Genomic DNA, 19342 nt, shown 5'->3' with positions numbered 1-19342 from the left:
ATCCTGATAATTAAACACATTTCTGTTTGTGCGTCAGAGTAATAAAAGCCAGTTGGGCAGACTACAGGCGTTATGTATGGTACAACAGGCAATCTAACTGCAGGCTCTCCAGATAAAACTGTTAATTAGTCAAACTTGCAGTACCCATTTCCAAGATCAGAGACTGGCTTTCCCAACCATCTGTCACAAATCAACAGAGAGCTTTATCCTCCACTAAACATTTCAATTACTTCATCCAATTACTAATTTATTATCACTGGACTTAAACGTTCAATACAGCCTAAAGTTTGTTTCTAAATATTGTTTCTAGTGCACAAAGAGGAAATTCTACCACCCCTTCACCCAAGTTTCTTCTTTTTCTCAGTCGGAAAACACAAAATCATGATTTCGCCGAGACATTCTTCACAACCATCATAGTAAGTTATGCAAATGGTCATGTTTATCTGTAGGTTTGGAGTATTGTGTGCAGTTTTGAGCCCCATATCTCAGGAAGAAAGTACTGACCCTGGAGCGTGTTCAGAGGTGGTTCATGAGAATGGTCCCAGGGATGAAAACTTAACATATGAGGAACGTTTAAGGACTCTGGGTTTATACTTGATAGAGTTTAGAAGGATGAGGGGAAATCTAATTGAAACATACAGAATAGTGAATGAACTGGATGGAGTAGATGTTGGAAAGATCTTTCCATTGGTAGATGAGACCAGGACCAGAGGGCATAGCCTTAGAGCAAAGGGAAGACCTTTTAGAACGGAAATAAGGAGAAACTCCTTCAGCCAGAGAGTTGTGAATCTATGGAATTCACTACCACACAAGGCTGTGGAGGCCAGGTCATTGAGTATATTTAAGACTGAGATAGATAGGTCCTTGAGTGTCAAAGGGATCAAGGGTTAGGGGAGAAAGCAGGTTGAGAAACTTGTCAGCCATGATTCAATGGCGGAGCAGACTCTATGAGCTGCATGACTTAATTTCTGCTTATGGTTTTGAAGATCACCTCAAGTGATTTTGGTTGACCAAACCAAGATTAGTATACATGCTGAAATATAAATGTTGCCTGCCATCAGCTGCCACACTTTATGACCAAGGACAGCCTCAGCTCCATTACATGATGTATTAGTTAAAGTCTCATGACTTACTTGGAGTCTAATGGCAACAGTTGGCAGGTAAGCTGAATTTAAATAATTTCACAAAGAACCAGATATTTCATAAATTTAAACAATGGATATTTACCTAAAATTGATCTGCACTGAAATGACAAAGATGACAATCAGATCTTGCATCACTTGCACAATAAAAGAAGGAAAGCTTATTAAGTCTCAGGAAGACCAATTCAAGATTGCAGCTTCCCAGTAAACATCTTCACAGTGCAACTCCATTCTTGGACATCTGTCGTCCTGACTCTCTCAATTTCCTTTCTTGTACCAAAACAAAATATACATTTGCTGAAAACAAAGACACATTTTGTTGAAGTTTTTCATCTTGCACTCATCAGGACAATTCACAGGAAATAAGGGCATATAAATGGAAACCACTCAGGTGTTTCCTCTGTATCTATTTCACGGCAACTCCAATCCTGAGCCCATGACTCTTAATTTCACACCGTTTGCCTCACCTTTTTAAAAAATATTTTCTTTCCTCTATTTCTCTGAGACTGCTCTCCTCTGACACTATGCTTCCTTTCATTTCTCCCCTCTCAAGAACTCTGCCTCTCAATTCGCCACGAGGGAATACTTTAAAAAAAAAGGACACGACCATCCCACCATGCCACACAAGCATACACACGGCAGAGGTCATCATTGGTGCAAGAAGCAACAACATAGTTTTCTTAGCAAAACTGGAGTTCCTGTGGATTTTGCTGAATATAAATGGAAGGTAAACATCTGTTTTTCATAAGTTTATTGTAATATGTATTAGAATGTTGGAAGTAAATTAATTTTATTGAAGTATTACTATTTATAATATAAAAATGTTGTTTCTGGCATGAATTAATATTATAAAGCAATGCTACTCTATGTTCTATCCATTTCAGGTCAAACGTGGATGACTTTATATTTGCCACATTTCATCCTTTTCTTAATCTGTTACCATTTCTTTGCAATGCAATGTTTCTAACTACACTGTGTGTCATTAACAAAAGCTGAATATGTGGCATTTTCTATCCCCTCATCCAAATCATTAATACAATAAATTGTTGAGGCCTGTACACATATCCCTGAGACACACCATCAATCACATTCTGTCCATTGTTCCTATCTGTCTCCTGCCACTCAAGTTTATTTTCTAACCAGATCAATCATTTGTCTTCAATCCTTTGGGATTTAGTTAGCAGTGTGTTATGAAGTACGTTGTCAAATACATTACAAATTATTAGCAGCTTGAACTAGAATAATACCACATATGGGTCAATATCAGTTATTCAACAAACCAGGGAACAAATACAAATGAATTGCTCCAGACACCATTAGACAATATTCCAAACTATGACCTTTCTACAGAAGGGCCCTAATTGCCACTGCTGCTACACTGCAGTGTCACCATTTGGGAGAGCGCCAAATATCCCCTACCAAAACAACATATCCCCATTCACTCATCAGTGATGAAACAATCACATATAATGAGTCACATTTCCACTGGTTCCATATTGGTTTGAATGCTAAGAGATCAACACTGTTGAACTGGCTCACAGTATATACACTGCTAACTGTAGCCTCTTTACCCTGGTAGCAGAGTCAAAGTGCAAAAACAGAACAAAAATAAACAGTATGCATCTTTGAAAGAACTTGCATTCTTCCACATCAACTGAAGATACAATGTTACAATGTATGCATGATAGCATGCATGACTAAGCCAAATGGTGGTAGCATTTCTAGCACATATAAAACTAAAGATCTGAAGTGAAGAAATATTCAGTTAACGAAATCAGCTCACATGTTAACCCATACACACAGGAAATACTTCAATCCATTCATTGTTCGTTATAATCACCAAAAATTCAAGTTACCATTTTATCCCAGTGGAGATACTTTTAAACAGAAATCACATAAGACACTGCAAATCAATTAATACTATAATTCTAAGAAATTTTTAAATACCAATTAGACATAAACATAAGAAATAGACTTCCAACACCTTGTGATTCTAAAATCACTTGGTGAGCAATTAATCTAATTAACATAATCAGCAGCATCCACGGGCATAATAATCAAATGCAACGTACAGTGCATAACTACCCAAAGATGTTTTGCAATGTATTTCACATAACGAACCACGTTTGTGGATTCTGTTGTATCCTAGAGTGTCTGTGCTGTTAGAAGGCTTAAGATAGCAGGACCATGATTTGCATCCATATAGGCCATTTTCAAGGCTCTGGTTTGCATTATCACTGTAAAACATTTGTAATTGATAAAGTCATGATGCTACCATTGCCAAACACAGGGCATCAATTATGGGTTATGCCAAAAAAAAAAATTGCTTAACATTTACCAAGTGACTTAATGAAATGGTTCCTACCTTGACGTAATTATTCAGGATTGGGTACACCCGGTACATCGCTATGAACAGTGAGAGGAAGGTCGTGAAAGGAAAAGTTGTCATGACAACGTGCGTAACCTCTGGGAAGGAGATTATCTTAAAGCCGAATTTCTCAAAGAGTTTGATCAATTCTTCAGATGGCTTCTCTTCACCCTCACTCAGGATGCTGCCTGCTATATATCGTGGTTTCTCTGCTGCTTCCTACAATCATAACAGGAGTTTACATTAACTTAGGTCAACCAGCATATTAACATATAAAATTACACAATGTCAGCCAGTATCATTACACACAAAATTCCACTGATTTAAGTGTTAAGGTAACTCTGCTGTTCCATTGCACATTAATTGTGTAGCAATGCTGAAATCTACAAATTCCCCTCTCCACACCAAAAGTATAGAACAAGAAAGATGCTGATCCAAAAGCAAATACACTAATGTTAGAAAACTGGAATAAAAACTAAGAAAAACACTCAGCAGGTCTGGCAGCATCTGTGGAGAGAGAAATGGAACCAATATATGAAGAAGTGGTGACATGTCTGAAATAGTAACTTGTTTCCCACCCTTTCTCCACAAATGTTACCAGGCTTGTTTCAATATTTTCAGTACATTCTGTCTCCATTTTAGTTATACAATTTTAGATAAACATAAATTATTCATTGTGCACCATGGTTCTCAATGAGAAGATCGGAACGTGGGCAGCACGGTGGCACAGTGGTTAGCACTGCTGCCTCACAGTGCCAGAGACCTGGGTTCAATTCCCCGCCTCAGGCGACTGTCTGTGTGGAGTTTGCACGTTCTCTCAGTGTCTGCGTGGGATTCCTCCGGGTGCTCAGTTTCCTCCCACTGTCCAAAAAATGTGCAGGTTAGGTGAATTGGCCATGCTAAATTGCCTGTAGTGTTAGGTGAAGGGGTAAATTTAGGGGAATGGGTCTGGGTGGGTTGCGCTTCAGCGGGTTGGTGTGGACTTGTTGGGCCGAAGGGCCTGTTTCCACACTAAGTAATCTAATCTAAAACTGTATTAGCTAATCACCAATTAGACAGCATTCTTGGTCCTCGAATGTATATACAAAAAAAGGAAAATTATATTAAATTATGGTGAATGATAGTAGCTTAGGTGCCTCAAATGGATTCTCGTTTTACTTTGTTTTTAAACCTGCAATTCATCCTCTCCATACCAAAACTATGGTGAATTAGATAGACCGGAATGAGAAGGCAAGTCAATGCCTGGATCACAAATCCATCCCTGGTGGGGAGCAAAAACATTTTATCACTCTGACAGAGGCAACCTGTCAACTGATCAACAATCTCAGGGGTCTGGAGCAAAGATAGATTCATTGAAATATAAGCCACTTTATGCCTCACTTCATCAGGTACTTGGACACAAAGATTTCAATACAAAGGCTGGCAAGATTAAAAATTTCCCTATTCCACACAGGAATAATGGAGAATCTAGGGACTAATACAAACGAGTAACTGCAAGATAATAATATTAGTAAAATAAAATAAAAAGTGATAATGCAAGAATTGATGAGGTAACTAAGTCCGCTGGACTGAATGATTATATCCTACAATGATAAAGGAGTACCCTACAGGCACAATAGATGCATTGGTGATAATTTTTCAAAACTCTATAGACTCTGGAATGGGCCCTTCAAAATGTAAGGTGACAAATATAACGGAAATCTTTAGAAATGAACGAGCAAGAAATCAGTGGACTACATGTTAAATAGATTAAATGTTTTTGATCAGAGTCCAAGTCCACATTTATGAGGGCTTTACTTCAGTTGACCACACTCAAAGTGGAGGTGCCAGTGTTGGACTGGGGGGGGACAAAATTAAAAATCACATAACACTAGGTTATAGTCCAACAGGTTTACTTCCAAGTACTGACTTTCAGAGCAGGGCTCCTTCTTCAGGTAACTAGTGGGGCAGGATCAGGTTTTATTTTTAAAAAGGTGACATCTCAGCTCAGACAATGTATTAACGGTGTGAGGTTAGAGTCTGTCTGTATCCCAATCTTGAGTCAGACTGGTTCCTGCAAACCATTCTAAAAGATGAAAGACTTAACAGGAGTCTAGGTTTGTTCAATATATTGTTTTAATTGCATGACACGATGGTCTTTTGCGATATATTCTGTGTCTTTTAATCCTGCACTAGTTATCTGATGAAGGAACAGCACTCTGAAAGCTAGTACTTCCAAAGAAACCTGTTCCATTATAACCCGGTGTTGTGAGATGTTTAACTTTGAACACACTAAAAAAAACCTCATTTCGCTGATTATTAGCTCACGTTTATACAACCAATTCACACTCATTTAACTGTAATTAATATTTTCATCACCTATTCCCTCATTTCATTAAGTCTCAGGCATTCCTTCACTTCAGGCCTGGTACCCTAATACCAGTGTTGGGAAAATGCTAGAATCTATAATCAAGGATGAAATAACAGTACATTCTGAAAATAATAGCAGGATTGGACAAAATCATCATGGATTTATGGAAGTGAAATAACATTTGTTTGGATATTTTGTTTGAGGACATAACTCGCAGAATAGTTAAGCTGGCACAAGGTGGCACGCTATATTTAGATTTTTAAAAGGCTTTCAAATAAGGTTTCACACAATTGCCAACATAACACACTTATTTGGAAATTACATGTTTTGTCTCCTATAAGTATCTATCATTGGTAAAATATTAAAGTGTACAATAAAAATACATATAGAAATACATAATAAAGCAGACACATCATGGTTTTAAGAAAACTGCCTGACAAATTTATAAGAATTCTTTGAGGAAGTATCAATCAGGACAGATAAAAGGGAACCCCCAAGATGCAATATATTTAGATTTCCAAAAAGACATTCAATGAGGTACTGTACATAAGGTGCCTTACTAAGATAAGGTTAGAGAAGAAATTGTGGGGGCACTGGCTGATATTTTTGCACTATCGTTAGTAACAGGTGAGGTCCCTGGACATTTTGGAGGGTAGCGAATGTTGTGCCCTTATTCAAAGATGGCTGCAAAGAGAAACCGGGGAACTATAGGCCAGTCAGCTTAACGTCTGTGGTAGGTGAGTTATTTTAAAAGATTCTGAGATAAGATATACATGCATTTGGAAAGACAGGGTTTGATTAGGAGTAGTCAGCATGGCTTTGCGCATCGGAGATCATACCGGACTAATTTGTTAGAGTTCTTTGATGAAGTGACCAGGACGTTTGATTAAGGCAGGGTGGTAGACATAGTCTGTATGGATTTCAATAAGGCTTTTGATAAGGTTCCACATGGTAGGCTGCTCTGCAAGATAAGATAGCATGGAATTTAGGAGGAGTTGGCAAATTGGATACACAATTTTCTTGATGGTAGGAAGTAGAGGGTAGCAGTGGAAGGAAGCTTGTCGAACTGGAGGCCTGTGACTAGTGGTGTGCCTCAGGGATCTGTACTGGGCCCACTGCTGTTTGTTACCTATATGAATAATTGGGTTGAGAATGTACAAGGCATGATTAGTAAGTTTGCTGATGACACTAAAATAGGAGATATCATGAACAGTGAGGAAGGTTATCAGAAATTGCAGCAGGACCTTGATCAGCTGGGGAAGTGGGCCGAGAAATGGTAAATGTAGTTTAATATAGACAAGTGTGAGGTGTTGCATTTTGGAAAGTCAAATCAAGGTGGGAGTTTCATAATGAATGGTCAGGCCTTAAGGAGTGCAGTGGAACAGTGAACCTTGGAGTTCAGATGCACGGTAATCTGAAAGTGGAATCACTGGTAGATAGGGCAGTGAAGGCAGTTTTGGTATACTGGCCTTCAGTCAGGGCATTGAGTAAAGACATTGGGAAGTTATGTTGCAGTTGTACAGCACATTGGTGAGGGCACACCAAGTATTGTGTTCAGTTTTGGTCACCTTCCTATAGGATGTTACTAAACTGGAAAGAGTGCAGAAGAAATTTACATGTTTCCGGGACTCAATGGTCTGAGTTATCGAGAGAGGTTAGAAATGGTGGAGAATGAAGGGTCATCTTGTAGAAGTGTATAAGAGGCATGGATAGGGTGAATGCACTCAGTCTTTTTCCCAGGGTTAGGGAATCAAGCACTAGAGGGCATCAGTTTAAGTTTAGAGGGGAAGGAATAAAAAGGAACCAGAGGGGTAACTTTTTTTTTAAACACACATGGTGGTAGACACATGGAATGAGCTGCCAGGGGAAGTTGTTGAGGCAGTTACATTAACAACATTTAAAAGGCATTTGGACAAGTACATGGATGGGGAAGATTTAGAAGGATATCGGCAAAGTGCAGGGAAATGGGGTTAGCCTGGATGGACCATTTGGGCCAAGGGGCCTGTCTCATGCTATAGGAATCTGTGACTCTAAGTTTTCATCATGTTAGAGGTAGTATGTTAGCATGGATAGAGAATTGGCCAATTAACAAAAGACTAAAGTTAAAAGGGGCATTTTCAGGATGGAAACCAAAAACTGTTCACAATATATATGAATTAATTGGATGTTAGAAGCTAATGCCCAAGTTTGAGGATGACACAAAAACAGGTAGGAGGGCAAGTAATAAGGGTGACACAAAAACGCTAGAGAGGAATACAGACAGATTACTTGAGTGGTAAGGTGGAATATAATGTTAGAGGATATGAGGGTAAGCACTTTGGCAGAAAAATTAAAAGGACCGGAGTATAATTTAAATGGAGAAAGACTACAAGAATTTGCAGAAGAGAGGAATTTGGGGAACCCTATGCATGACTCACGCAACGTAACCAACTAAGTGTAGTGGGTAATACAGAAGTCTAATGGAATGTTGGCCTTTATTTCAAAGTGAACAGATAAGAAAGCAAAGTGATGTCTTTCTAAAAGACAACAATACCCTAAGCAAACCCTGTAGGAATACTGCGAAGAGTTCTGGTTCCCTTATCTAAGGAAAGATATACTGGTATTGGAGGCAGTACAAAGAAAGTTTACTTGGTTGATTTCAGATATGGAGGGATTTAATGATGAGTACTTTATGAATAGGTCAGTCTTGTACAGAATGGCATTTAGAAGAACAAGAGTAGACTCGATTGAAACAATCAAGATTCTTGGGTATCTTGACAGAATAGACGCGGTAAAGTTGTTTTCTTTTGTGGAAGAGTCTGGAAACCGGAGCATAGTCTCAGTAAGTTAATTTTTTAACCCTCCCCCTCCCACACCTACACATGCACAGAGCAGAAAATCTGTGGAATTCTTTATGCAGAGGTGCTGCAACACCAGGTCATTAAGTATATTGAAGTCTGATATAGACAGTTTTCTCATCATTAAGGGAACAAGTCAGGAAAGTGCAGCTGAGGATAATCAGAACAGCCATAAACTCATTGAATGGCAGAGCAGACTGAACGGCTTACTACTTCTCCAACATCATTTGGTCTTATGGTCTATTTGTTGATAAACAAAATTGGAGATAATATACTAATACGTGTTGAGAACTGGTTAACAGAGAGAAAGCAAAGAGTAGGAATAAACAAGTCATTCTGAGGTTAGCAGACTGTCATGAATTCAGTATTTCAAGGATCAGGTTAGGGTCACTGCTGTTCATAATCTACATAAAGTGATTTAGTTGTGGTGACCAATTGTAATATTTCCATATGCCACAAAACTAGTTGGAAATATGAAAATGATCCAAGCAGTTGTCTATGTTTGCTTGAAACCTAAGTGAATGGACAAGTCATGGCAGATCGAATACAATGTGAATAATGATAAACTATATACTTGGATTTTAAAAAAGGTAGAAAGTTTCTTAAACAATAAGATCTTGAGAACTGTGGGAGTACAAAGAGTCCCAAGTGTCCTTGTTCATGAATCATTAAAACCTAGCGTGCAGATGCAACAATTAATAAGGAAGGCAAATGGTATGCTGGCCTTCATTGCAAGGAGAGTTGAGTACAGAAGTAAAGATTTCTTGCTGCGATTACAGAGACCCTTGGTGAGACCACAACTAAAACACTGAATAGTTTGGACTTTTTTTATCTAGGGGTAGAGAGGAATACAGGAGGCTCAGTAGTCTAATCCCTGAATTGGTGGGATTGTCTTGAAGACAGATTGAGAAAACCAACCATATTCTCTTAATAGTTTTGAAACTTACAACATTCTTGCATGGTGTGACAGGACACAAAAAGAATGTTTCAACTGGTTGGTGAATCTTGAACCAGAAGACCAGTCTCAGAATAAGGGATAGGCTAATTAGCCTAGGACTGAGATAAAGAAGAATTTCCTCACTCAAAGATAGCGAATCTTTGGAATGGTCTACCTCAGAGGGCTGTGGAAGCTCAAACATTAAACAGATTCAAAACTGATATCAATAGTTTCTTTAGACCAATGGCATCAAAAGATATGCAGATTACATGGGAAAGTACTAGTGGGATAGTACTATTGAGATAGATGATCTGTCATGATCCAAATGAATGGTGAACTAGACTTGACAGGTTGAACAGCAGTGTTGAAAGGTGTGGCATTAGAATAGCAGAGCAGGTCAGACAGCATCCAAGCCGGGGAGTCAATGTTTCAGGCATAAGCCCTTCATCAAGAATGCGTGAAGGACTTATTCCCAAAACATTAACTTGCTTTTTCTTTGGATGCTGCCTGACCTGCTATGCTTTTTTAGCACCATACTTTTCACCTCTGACTCTCCAGCATCTGCTGTATAGCATACTCCGGTTAAAGCCAATGCATTAACTCAGTTAAATCCCATTTTTAAGATTGTTGTTTTATCTTCATGTCTACTTATTATTTTGTGTGCATGATAGTGTGGATTAGCCGAGATAAGCTGATGGCACTTTAACAGGTTAAGAAAATAACACTTCAAAATACAGACATTTTGATTACAGTCAAATAAAAAGAATCATCTCATATGTGTTTGTGGCAAATTGAGGGCTGCATCCAGTGATCAAGTCATTGCAAAAGAAGCCAAATTGGACTTCAATGGAATTGAAAGTAGAAGCAAAAATTAAAGCCAAAATGTTGAAATAACAATAGTGACAAGCTTTGTGAATACTAACAACAGAAAGCATGAGAGGACATAGCTTTAAAGTGAGGGGTGAAAGATATAGGACAGATGTCAGAGATGGGTTCTTTAATCAGAGTAGTAAGGGTGTGGAACGCCCAGCCTGCAACTATAGTAGACTCGCCAACCTTAAGGACATTTAAATGGTAATAGATGGGCTTCAGGTTGGTTTCACAGGTCGGCACAACAGAGGGACAAAGGGCCTGTACTTCGCTGTAATGTTCTATGCTCTAGATGGTTAATTTTTATATACAAGCATTTCTGCAACAAGAGGGCTTAACTTGGCAAAAATTGGAATTGCTAAGCAGAAAACCATGAAAAGTTATAGTTAAGTGAAGAGAGCTTAAATTATACAATAAAGATTGGTGAAGTGGAGGTATTAAAGATGCTGATGAGTATTTGGGAATCACTTCCAATTCAGAACAGATAGAAAAATACATAACCCGAAACAGACCAGTTCACCATTTCAAAATACTTGCTTCATACAGCAGAGGCTAAAGTTAGAATTTCAAGCAATGGAGAAAGAGAAAGAAAAACCCAGGAAAAAGACAAAAATCCAAATTGAAAAGTAAGAAAGTGCATTCCAGTACAAGAACGTTTGAGATGGAGTTAAAAGCACAGAAAGGTAGAGAACTGTTGCAACGAATCTGACTTTAATTCCTTTAGCCCTGAGATAGCTTTTGATTTTGTAAGTTATTCAAAATTCATTCCCAAATTTGAAGGGAAGGACATGGAGAATTTCTTTCTAGCTATTGAAATGCTGGCAGCTAATTATAGTGGCCACAAGAGTATTGGACCCTCATGATATAACTCAGATAAATGTCAGAAAAGTCCAAAGGGTTTATTCCTTCCTACCTGGAATCTCACTAATTACAACTAGACAAAGGCTGATGTTCTGAATGTCTAGAAATTAGTACCAGAAATATACCTCCAACAGTTCTGACACTTGTAGAAAAAAAAAATTCAAACTGACCGACGTGGAATTCGAAATAATTAAATAGGTAGCTTTTGACTGTTCATTCTAAGCTTTAAAATTAGGCCATACTTATGAAGGCTTCTCCTGCTGCAGAACTTTACAAACACAGCCTGGAAACTCACATAGAAGAATAAAGCGCTTACAAAGTCAGAGCAGCAACAATCACAGCTGATGATTATGACTTGGAATCCATAAACCTCTAAACCAAAGTAAATTTGGGTCAGATAATTCCCAGCATCAGGAGAGAGATGAGGTGGTAGAAGGAAACTCTCATAATATTTGAATTAACTCACTTCCAACCCAAGGACCTGTTATCTAATGTTTATAAAGTAGGTGGTGCTGGGTTCTTGTTGCAAATTTCTATAGTTCAGCCTGAGAAATGACCCCCAACCCATCCATTTCCGTGATGCGTCCCTCCAGTGAAGGGCAAATCCTGTAGTAGAAACTAAATGCCCCATGGTGGACAGCTGAATATGGACACATTCCTTGTAGGAAACCAAGAATAAATGCACTGAATTCAACAATTCTTTAAAATGCTTCAACTTTAGGAGATGGCCATAAAACACAATTTAATCTGTGGACTGAAATATACTGCATAACTACAGCAGCAGCCGAATAACACATGACTCAGGAGGAGATCTGACCCATTCAAAAGCTAACAGAAGGAGAACCATATGGTCTCAAGTGGAGCAGATTAGATTGAATAGTACAAGCAGAAAAACAGACTATTACATAAGGAAAGCTCAGACCAGAGGAGTGCATCAAGGGGGCTTGTAGATAGGTAAACATTACATCACATGGAACAGCACTTTGAAAAGAAAGAAATATTACTGAAGTAGCCTCCCTGGAGTAAATGAGAGTGTAAATTGGTCTCCACATGATTAATAAATCTGCCATCATGAATCAGTTTTGATTCCACTTTTCCATTTTGGTCTTTATACTGTCACTCTGCAAGGAAACGTCCATAGATTCCAGAATCAATTCTGTCTTCCCATGGATTAGTATTGTAATTGAAAGGACGCATTGAGCTAACAGCCTACAGAAATAATGTTGGACTGGGGCGGACAACACCAGCTTATAGTCCAAAAGGTTTACTTGGAGGTACAAGCTTTTGAAGCACTGCCCCTTCATCAGGTAGCTAGTGGAGCAGGATCACAGGACATTGAAGGATACATAGCCTGGAGAAAGTCAGAGATCGGATGCACTATCAAAAAGTAAATAAACTGCACCAACGTATACAAGGAGAAATACATGGAACAACATGGAAATGCAAGTAAACCAGGGAAGCATCACAGAATCCCTACAGCGTGGAAATAGGCCCTTCAGCGCAACAAGTCCACATCGACCCTCCGAACAGTATCCCACCCAGACCCATTACCCTAACCTATTGTACTATATTTACCCTGACTAATGCACCTACCCTACACATCCCTGAACATTATGGGCAATTTGGCATTGGCCAATTCACCTAACCTTCACATCTCTGGATTTATAATGTGGAATAAAAGCAGAAATGCTAGAAATACTCTGCAAGTCAAGCAGCATCTTTAGAGACAGAGAAACAAGGGTTAATGTTTCAAGTTGAACATGACCTCTTTAGAACTGAAGGAGGGTAGAAACGTGATGGGTTTTATAACAAAGACAGGGAGTGGGATGGGAAATACAAAACAAAGGGATGTCTGGAGTAGGGTGGAGAGTGGGGGAAATTAAATAACATAGGTGTCAAAGGCAAAGAGAGCTGTAATGATCATAGTAAAGAAACAAAGTATCTTCCTGAAAATAGGAATTGCCTGAGAAACGCCGCTGGTCTAGTAGCATCTATGGAGAGGAAGCAAGTTAATGTTTCATAAACTTCTTCAGAGCTGATAGCAGTTAGGAAAAGCAGACAAAATAAATGAACAACTCCTTTCTCTTATTCACAAGAATAACTATTTGGACCAATACATGGCAAAGAAAATTCAAAATGGAGACAGAGTATATGAATCATAAATTCCCTACAGTTCAGAAAGAGGCCATTTGGCTTTTCAACTCTGCATGGACTCTTTGAAGAGCATCCCATCCTAACCCTGTAACTTTGCATTTTCTGTGACTAATCCACCTATCTTGCCCATCTTTGGACTGTGGGATGAAACCGGAGCACCTGGAGGAAATGCACGCAGACATGGGGAGAACATGCAAACTCCACAGAGACAGAGACAGTCACCCAAGGCTGGAATCGAACACAGGTCCCTGGCGATGTGAGGCAGCAGTGCTAATCACTGAGCTACCCCTTGTTCTGAAGTTATTGAGCTTAATGTCCAGTCCAGAAGGCTATGAAGTGTTTAACTATTGAGCTTTACTCCAGTAGGCTGCGGACAGGAAAGCAAGGTGGTGAAATAAAATGGCAAGCAATCTAGAAGTTTAGGATCATGCTTGTGGACTGACAGAGGTCTTTCACAAAATGGTTGCCCAATCTCTTTACGGTCCTCTTCGTGTCGAACAGCTTTGACCAGTAATCATGCTGCAATATTGCAAATAGCCTGGAGAAAATCAATCTTCTTATTTTAACTTCATCTTTCTAGAATATTTAATTGTTGAGTCAAAAACTTTGCTTTTTTTTCCATTTAAATGATTAGATATAATTCAAGGGATTCCAAAGTAATAAAGGAAAGACAATGGGGAATGGAAGAATTTCTGACTAATATTCAATGCTATTACAAATTAATCCTTTACTAAAAATACAATATTATTTAATGGAGACAGCAGATTAATATAACTAGGAAAGAACTGAAGCAACTTCAGTGAAGCTGAATTGCTAATTTGGGTCCAAATTGAATTTTTAAAAATGCACACTAATTTACATCAATGACTTCGAATCAGAAATTCAATACAATCTAATTACATTCAAAGTAGATAGAGTACATCACCAATAACAGAATAAGTTAAATGAGATATATATTGCCAAAGAAAATGGAAGATGAGATTTAGTGCAGACAAGTGTAAAACACTGCATGTAGAAATATATTTACCAACCAAAAAAAGTACTAAAATGTTAACTGACAGCCTCAAAATTGAGTGGGATATTAACTGGTTATAACCTAAAATACTCAACTAAAACTCACTGAATGTAAGTATAAAGGATGAAAGCACAAATTTAGGGTTCTTAGTGAAAATCAAAATCAAAGCAAGGTAAACTTGCAGATTGAGTCAGTAGTTAGGAAGGTAAATGCAATGTTGGCATTTATTTTGAAAAGACTTGAATATAAAAGTGGGGATGTACTTCTGAGGCTCTATAAGGAAGGATGTACTGACCCTGGAAATGTTTCCAAAGGAGGTTCACTAGAATGGTCCCAGGAATGAAAAGCTTAATATCGGAGGAATGTTTGAGGACTCTAGGTTTATACTCGATGGGAGTTTAGAAGGATGTACTCTATCGACGTGAAACATACAGAAAACTGAATGGCCTGGATGGAGTAGATGTTGGGAAGATGGTTCCATTGGTAGGAGACATTAGAATCCAACGGCATAGCCTCAGAGTAAAGGGAAGACCTTTTTAGAGTGGAGATAAGGAGAAACCTCTTCAGCCAGAGTGTGGTGAATCTATGGAATCCATTGCCACAGAGCACTGTGGAGGCCAGATCATTGAGTATATTAAGACTGAGATAGATAGGACCTTGAGTACAAAGGGGATCAACGGTTATGTGAAGAAAGCTGGAGAATGAGGTTGAGAAACTTATCAGCCATGATTGAATGGCAGAGTAGACTCGATGAGCTAAATGGCCTAATTTCTGCTCCTATATCTTATTGTCAATTGGAGCTAACTAGATAAATGTCACAAGTCCAGCAGTAGTGAAAGAATTGGAAGATGTAATAAGCAAGCCATTAACTCATTAGTTTTTTTTTTGAGGCTGGATTTTTTTTTTTATTGACCAGAGCTCTTGTAGCTTCAATACTTTAAAGAATTCAGACCTTACAACATTTCTGGTTAGTTGATTTAACATCAGTTCCAGAAAAGGTGCTTGACAGCATCATTAACAATGTGACTTAATTACCAGCAAAGAGATCCTGCCTCACTAACCTCCCTGAAGTCTTTGAAGAGCTGAGGCTAGTTGATGACAGCAGTCCACTTGATGCTGCATAACTCCAGTTTTAGACAGCCTGAATGCTGTAAAAAGGTTATTTAGCAAGATTTGGTGATTGGAATTTATGCCAACTGTGGAATTACTTGTAATCTTTAAATAAACCATAAATCACCAAAGGGTTAACAAATGATCAAGTCATAAGTGTATTCCTGCAGGAATTCACGATGTATCTTCACCACATTCAGAAATTTATTGGGGATGAAGACACTTAATGGAGCTATTCACCAGCTTACCAATAAACTAAAAATGTGCATGTCTGAAATAAAGATCAAACAAATACCAAATATAATTAAAGAAAGGATCTATCTGACTGAATAAGCTCATTATAACTAAAAGCAGGAAGGAGTGGCAAAACCAATAGCTGTACTCCACCGTACATTTGTCCTTAATTATAAAGGAGTCAACTCTGTTTCTCAGATTCAGAAGATTGCAAATTCAAATCCCACTCGAGTCTAGACCATATCATCCAGGCTAACACTTCAGCGCAATAACAAGTACTGTACACTCATTGGTGTTGCAGTTTGTTCTGTTAATCCAGATTCCGCAGACCTCAGATGGTCATAGATGCTCCTCTGACATTATTCAAAACACAGAGTAAAGACATTCTCCTTTCCAACGGTCAAAAATTAGTCCTAAATCAACATTTTAAATATTTCCAGATTAAGTGATTAATTAATCTCATTGCAGATTGTAGGAGTCAGCTGGATACAAATTGGATATCAATTTTCTTCACTGAAATAATGCTACACTTCAAAGTACTTTTCTGAAAAACAATTTTCAATGTCCTGAGACTATGAAAGAAGCTCTACGAATGCAATTCCTTTCTTATAAATAAAAGAGGTGGGGTTTTCACATAGATTGCCAAAGCATGCATCATGTCGGATTCCCCTGCAGATCTTCAATGCTCTTAAGGAGAAAAGGCAATTTCAAAGTACGAAAAATACGTTAGTGATTAGCTGGTATTATTAATAACACAAGAGCTACGGTGATCTCCTGGAGTGTGGACAATAGTCTCCTTTTCTTAGCAATTTTATGGATACTGTAAGTGCATGTGTTTTTGATGATAATTAAAGGGAACATCGGCCAGAGTATTTGAAGGACGGGTTCTTTAATAAATAGTGACATGGGGTCTTTCAGGACCACCTGAAACACCGAAACAGTGAAATGAAACCTCAGTTCAACACTGCATCCAAAAATGATGCGCTTGAAAGATGCCAATTTATCTTGGCTGCTTTAATTTCACTACTGAGGAGGACTTTATATTCTGTATAATTTGATTGCCTCCCTGCTGAAAATATTTAGCAGTCAATATGTTGTAATCCTATGGTCTTGGATGGGACTGAAGTGAAAACAACATTTATTAACTCATAGAAAAATGTGTGGCATTGACATAAAACCTGCTATAGAAGCAAAATATATTTTAAAAATCCCAACCTTCAAATTGAGACATTTTCATCTCACATTTTCTGCTGTGTTCTGTTTTGATGGTGTCACACATGACTTTAGAGTAGAAAACAGTTCATGTGCATTATTACATTTTTTGGGGGGGTGGGGGAGGGATTTGGATTTGATGCTGTGGTGTATGGTGGAAAAGGAGACTGAAGTTATCTGACAGATTAACATACATTGCCAGATTGCTCAGCTTTCATACCAGCCGCCTGTCTAAAACTGAGCAAATACTGCTTTCGGTGTTCATTTTTTTTTGGAAAATGAAATGTAAGAAAATCCACACCTCAAGAGAAACGCAATTCTAGTACACATCAACAGTGCGTAACATATGTGAAAGCGCAGTCTTTCTGGGTTGTCCCACTGCACTTGCATCACTGCTTCACTAAAAAGCTAAACCACTAATCCAAAATGCACAAACAACACTTATTTTATGGTTTAGCTTTTCAAATTTTTCATAATCATGGAGCCCCTTCCATCCAGTTATTCCAGAAATTGCTAAACACTGTTTCAAAAAGACAATGAAGGAATCTTCTTTCCTTTCAACCTCTTCACTATGTTTCAGATTTAAAAGGTTAGGTGTCTCGATAGTAGAAAATATTCAAGCACAGATTTTCAGGGTAATGTTAGAGAAACAGAACTTCCTGCAAGGGAAGTCGAACTGTCAGATCAACTTTATTTGGCGGTTGAAATCTTTCCTTGGAAGAAAATCAAGATTTTGTCTACAAACTTTATGCCCGTACTTCGGATAATTTAAAGTGCAGTCAACAAATTTATGAAACTCCATGCAACAATCAGCTGTGAGGACAACTGGTACCTCAGAAAGTCTTGATTAATGGTTGACATGTGTTTTTGCAGCTCTTACGGTTGGAGGTGGTGGTGAGGGGAAAAGGGAGATTATGTTGGAGATTTAAGCAAATTAGCCTCAAGTAGATCAGTCAACCATTGGAACATCACCCCAAATGTGAAACTGCCAGTTCGTGCACCCTTGCTTCAGTTAAATTTCATTTCAATATCAAAACCCCACCTTACAGCTTCACAAAGGAAAAAGGTGAAATAACACTTTACACGCAACTCTTCCAATTTGGTTTGTTATTGTGTGATTCACATGAGATCTACACTGGACATACCAAAATGTAGAGTGGTAACTGCTTTGCAGAATGCCCTCATTCAGTCTACAAATATGATTGCCAAGTGGTTTTGCATTTTAATTCTCCACTCAAACTAATCTTTCTGACCTCGGCTGCTGAAGTGTTCCAATGAAGTTCAAAGTAAGCTCGAGGAACATCACCCTCTCTCTCATTGCCTTTGAGACTCCAAAATTAATTTCAGACTGTAACCTCTGCCCTTACCTTAAGGTCTTTTCCTTGCTAGAGGAGGCATGCAAGAGGGTGCAAGACAGGGCACACGGGATGGGGAGCAAACGAGACAGAGCACAGGAATGGTGATCTGATTCCAAGTTACAAAACTGAGAATTTCGAGCGGAACTTTCACATGGTGATGTTCCCATGCTCTTGTTCTTTCAGGTGGCAGTCGACATGAGTTTTAAGGTGTTGCTGAAGGAGCCTTGGTGACATCCTGCAGTGCACACTGTAGATGGCACACACCACTTTTACAGAACATCAGTGGCGATGGGAATGGATATTTAAATAGTGGATGTGTTGTCAACTAAGTGAGCTTTATTATCCTCAATAGTATCAAGTTTCTTGACTACTGGAGCTGCACACCTCTGGGAAAATGGGGAGTGCGCAATCACATTCCTCAGTTGTGCCTTATAAATGATTTCCAGGCTTTGGGGGGGGGGGGGTCAGGAGCAGAGTTAAATTCATCACAGAATTTGCAGTTTCTGCCCTGCTCCTTTGCCACAGTATTTATTGGACTGGTTCCACTAATAAAGAAATTATTGGTAATCCCCTAGAATATTGATGGCATCAGTCAGCAAGTAATTGTTGCGAAATGCTACTTGATACCACAGTTAATAACAGTCAGCCTCATATTTCTGCTGATTTAAATAGACTGGTGAGCACTGATTATATTGAATTTACTATTTTTGTTTAAAATGGACAGGACATACCTAGACAATTTTCTATATTGACAACTGAATGAGCGCGTTATACTGCAACAGCTCAGTTAAACGTGTGGCAAATTCTGAAGCAAAAGTCTTCAGCCACAATGTTATCAGGACCTATACTGCCTTTGGCAATATCTAGTGCCTTCAGCTGTTTCTTGATTTAATG

At 38.5% G+C, this 19342-nt stretch overlaps 1 protein-coding gene across 2 annotated transcripts in view; it reads right to left on the bottom strand.

The window, feature by feature from the left end:
- LOC122559133 (testis-expressed protein 264 homolog) overlaps positions 1 to 19342 on the bottom strand; it is a 291622-nt gene that overhangs the window by 243094 nt on the left and 29186 nt on the right. For both annotated transcript variants that reach the window (XM_043708470.1, XM_043708472.1), the window contains exon 2: positions 3508 to 3729. In XM_043708470.1, the coding sequence (XP_043564405.1) occupies positions 3508 to 3729 (222 nt within the window). The remainder of the gene's footprint in view (positions 1 to 3507; positions 3730 to 19342) is intronic.

Source organism: Chiloscyllium plagiosum, chromosome 18, assembly GCF_004010195.1.
Source record: "Chiloscyllium plagiosum isolate BGI_BamShark_2017 chromosome 18, ASM401019v2, whole genome shotgun sequence".
Lineage (NCBI taxonomy): Eukaryota > Metazoa > Chordata > Chondrichthyes > Orectolobiformes > Hemiscylliidae > Chiloscyllium > Chiloscyllium plagiosum.
This window is presented reverse-complemented; position numbering and strand designations above follow the sequence as displayed.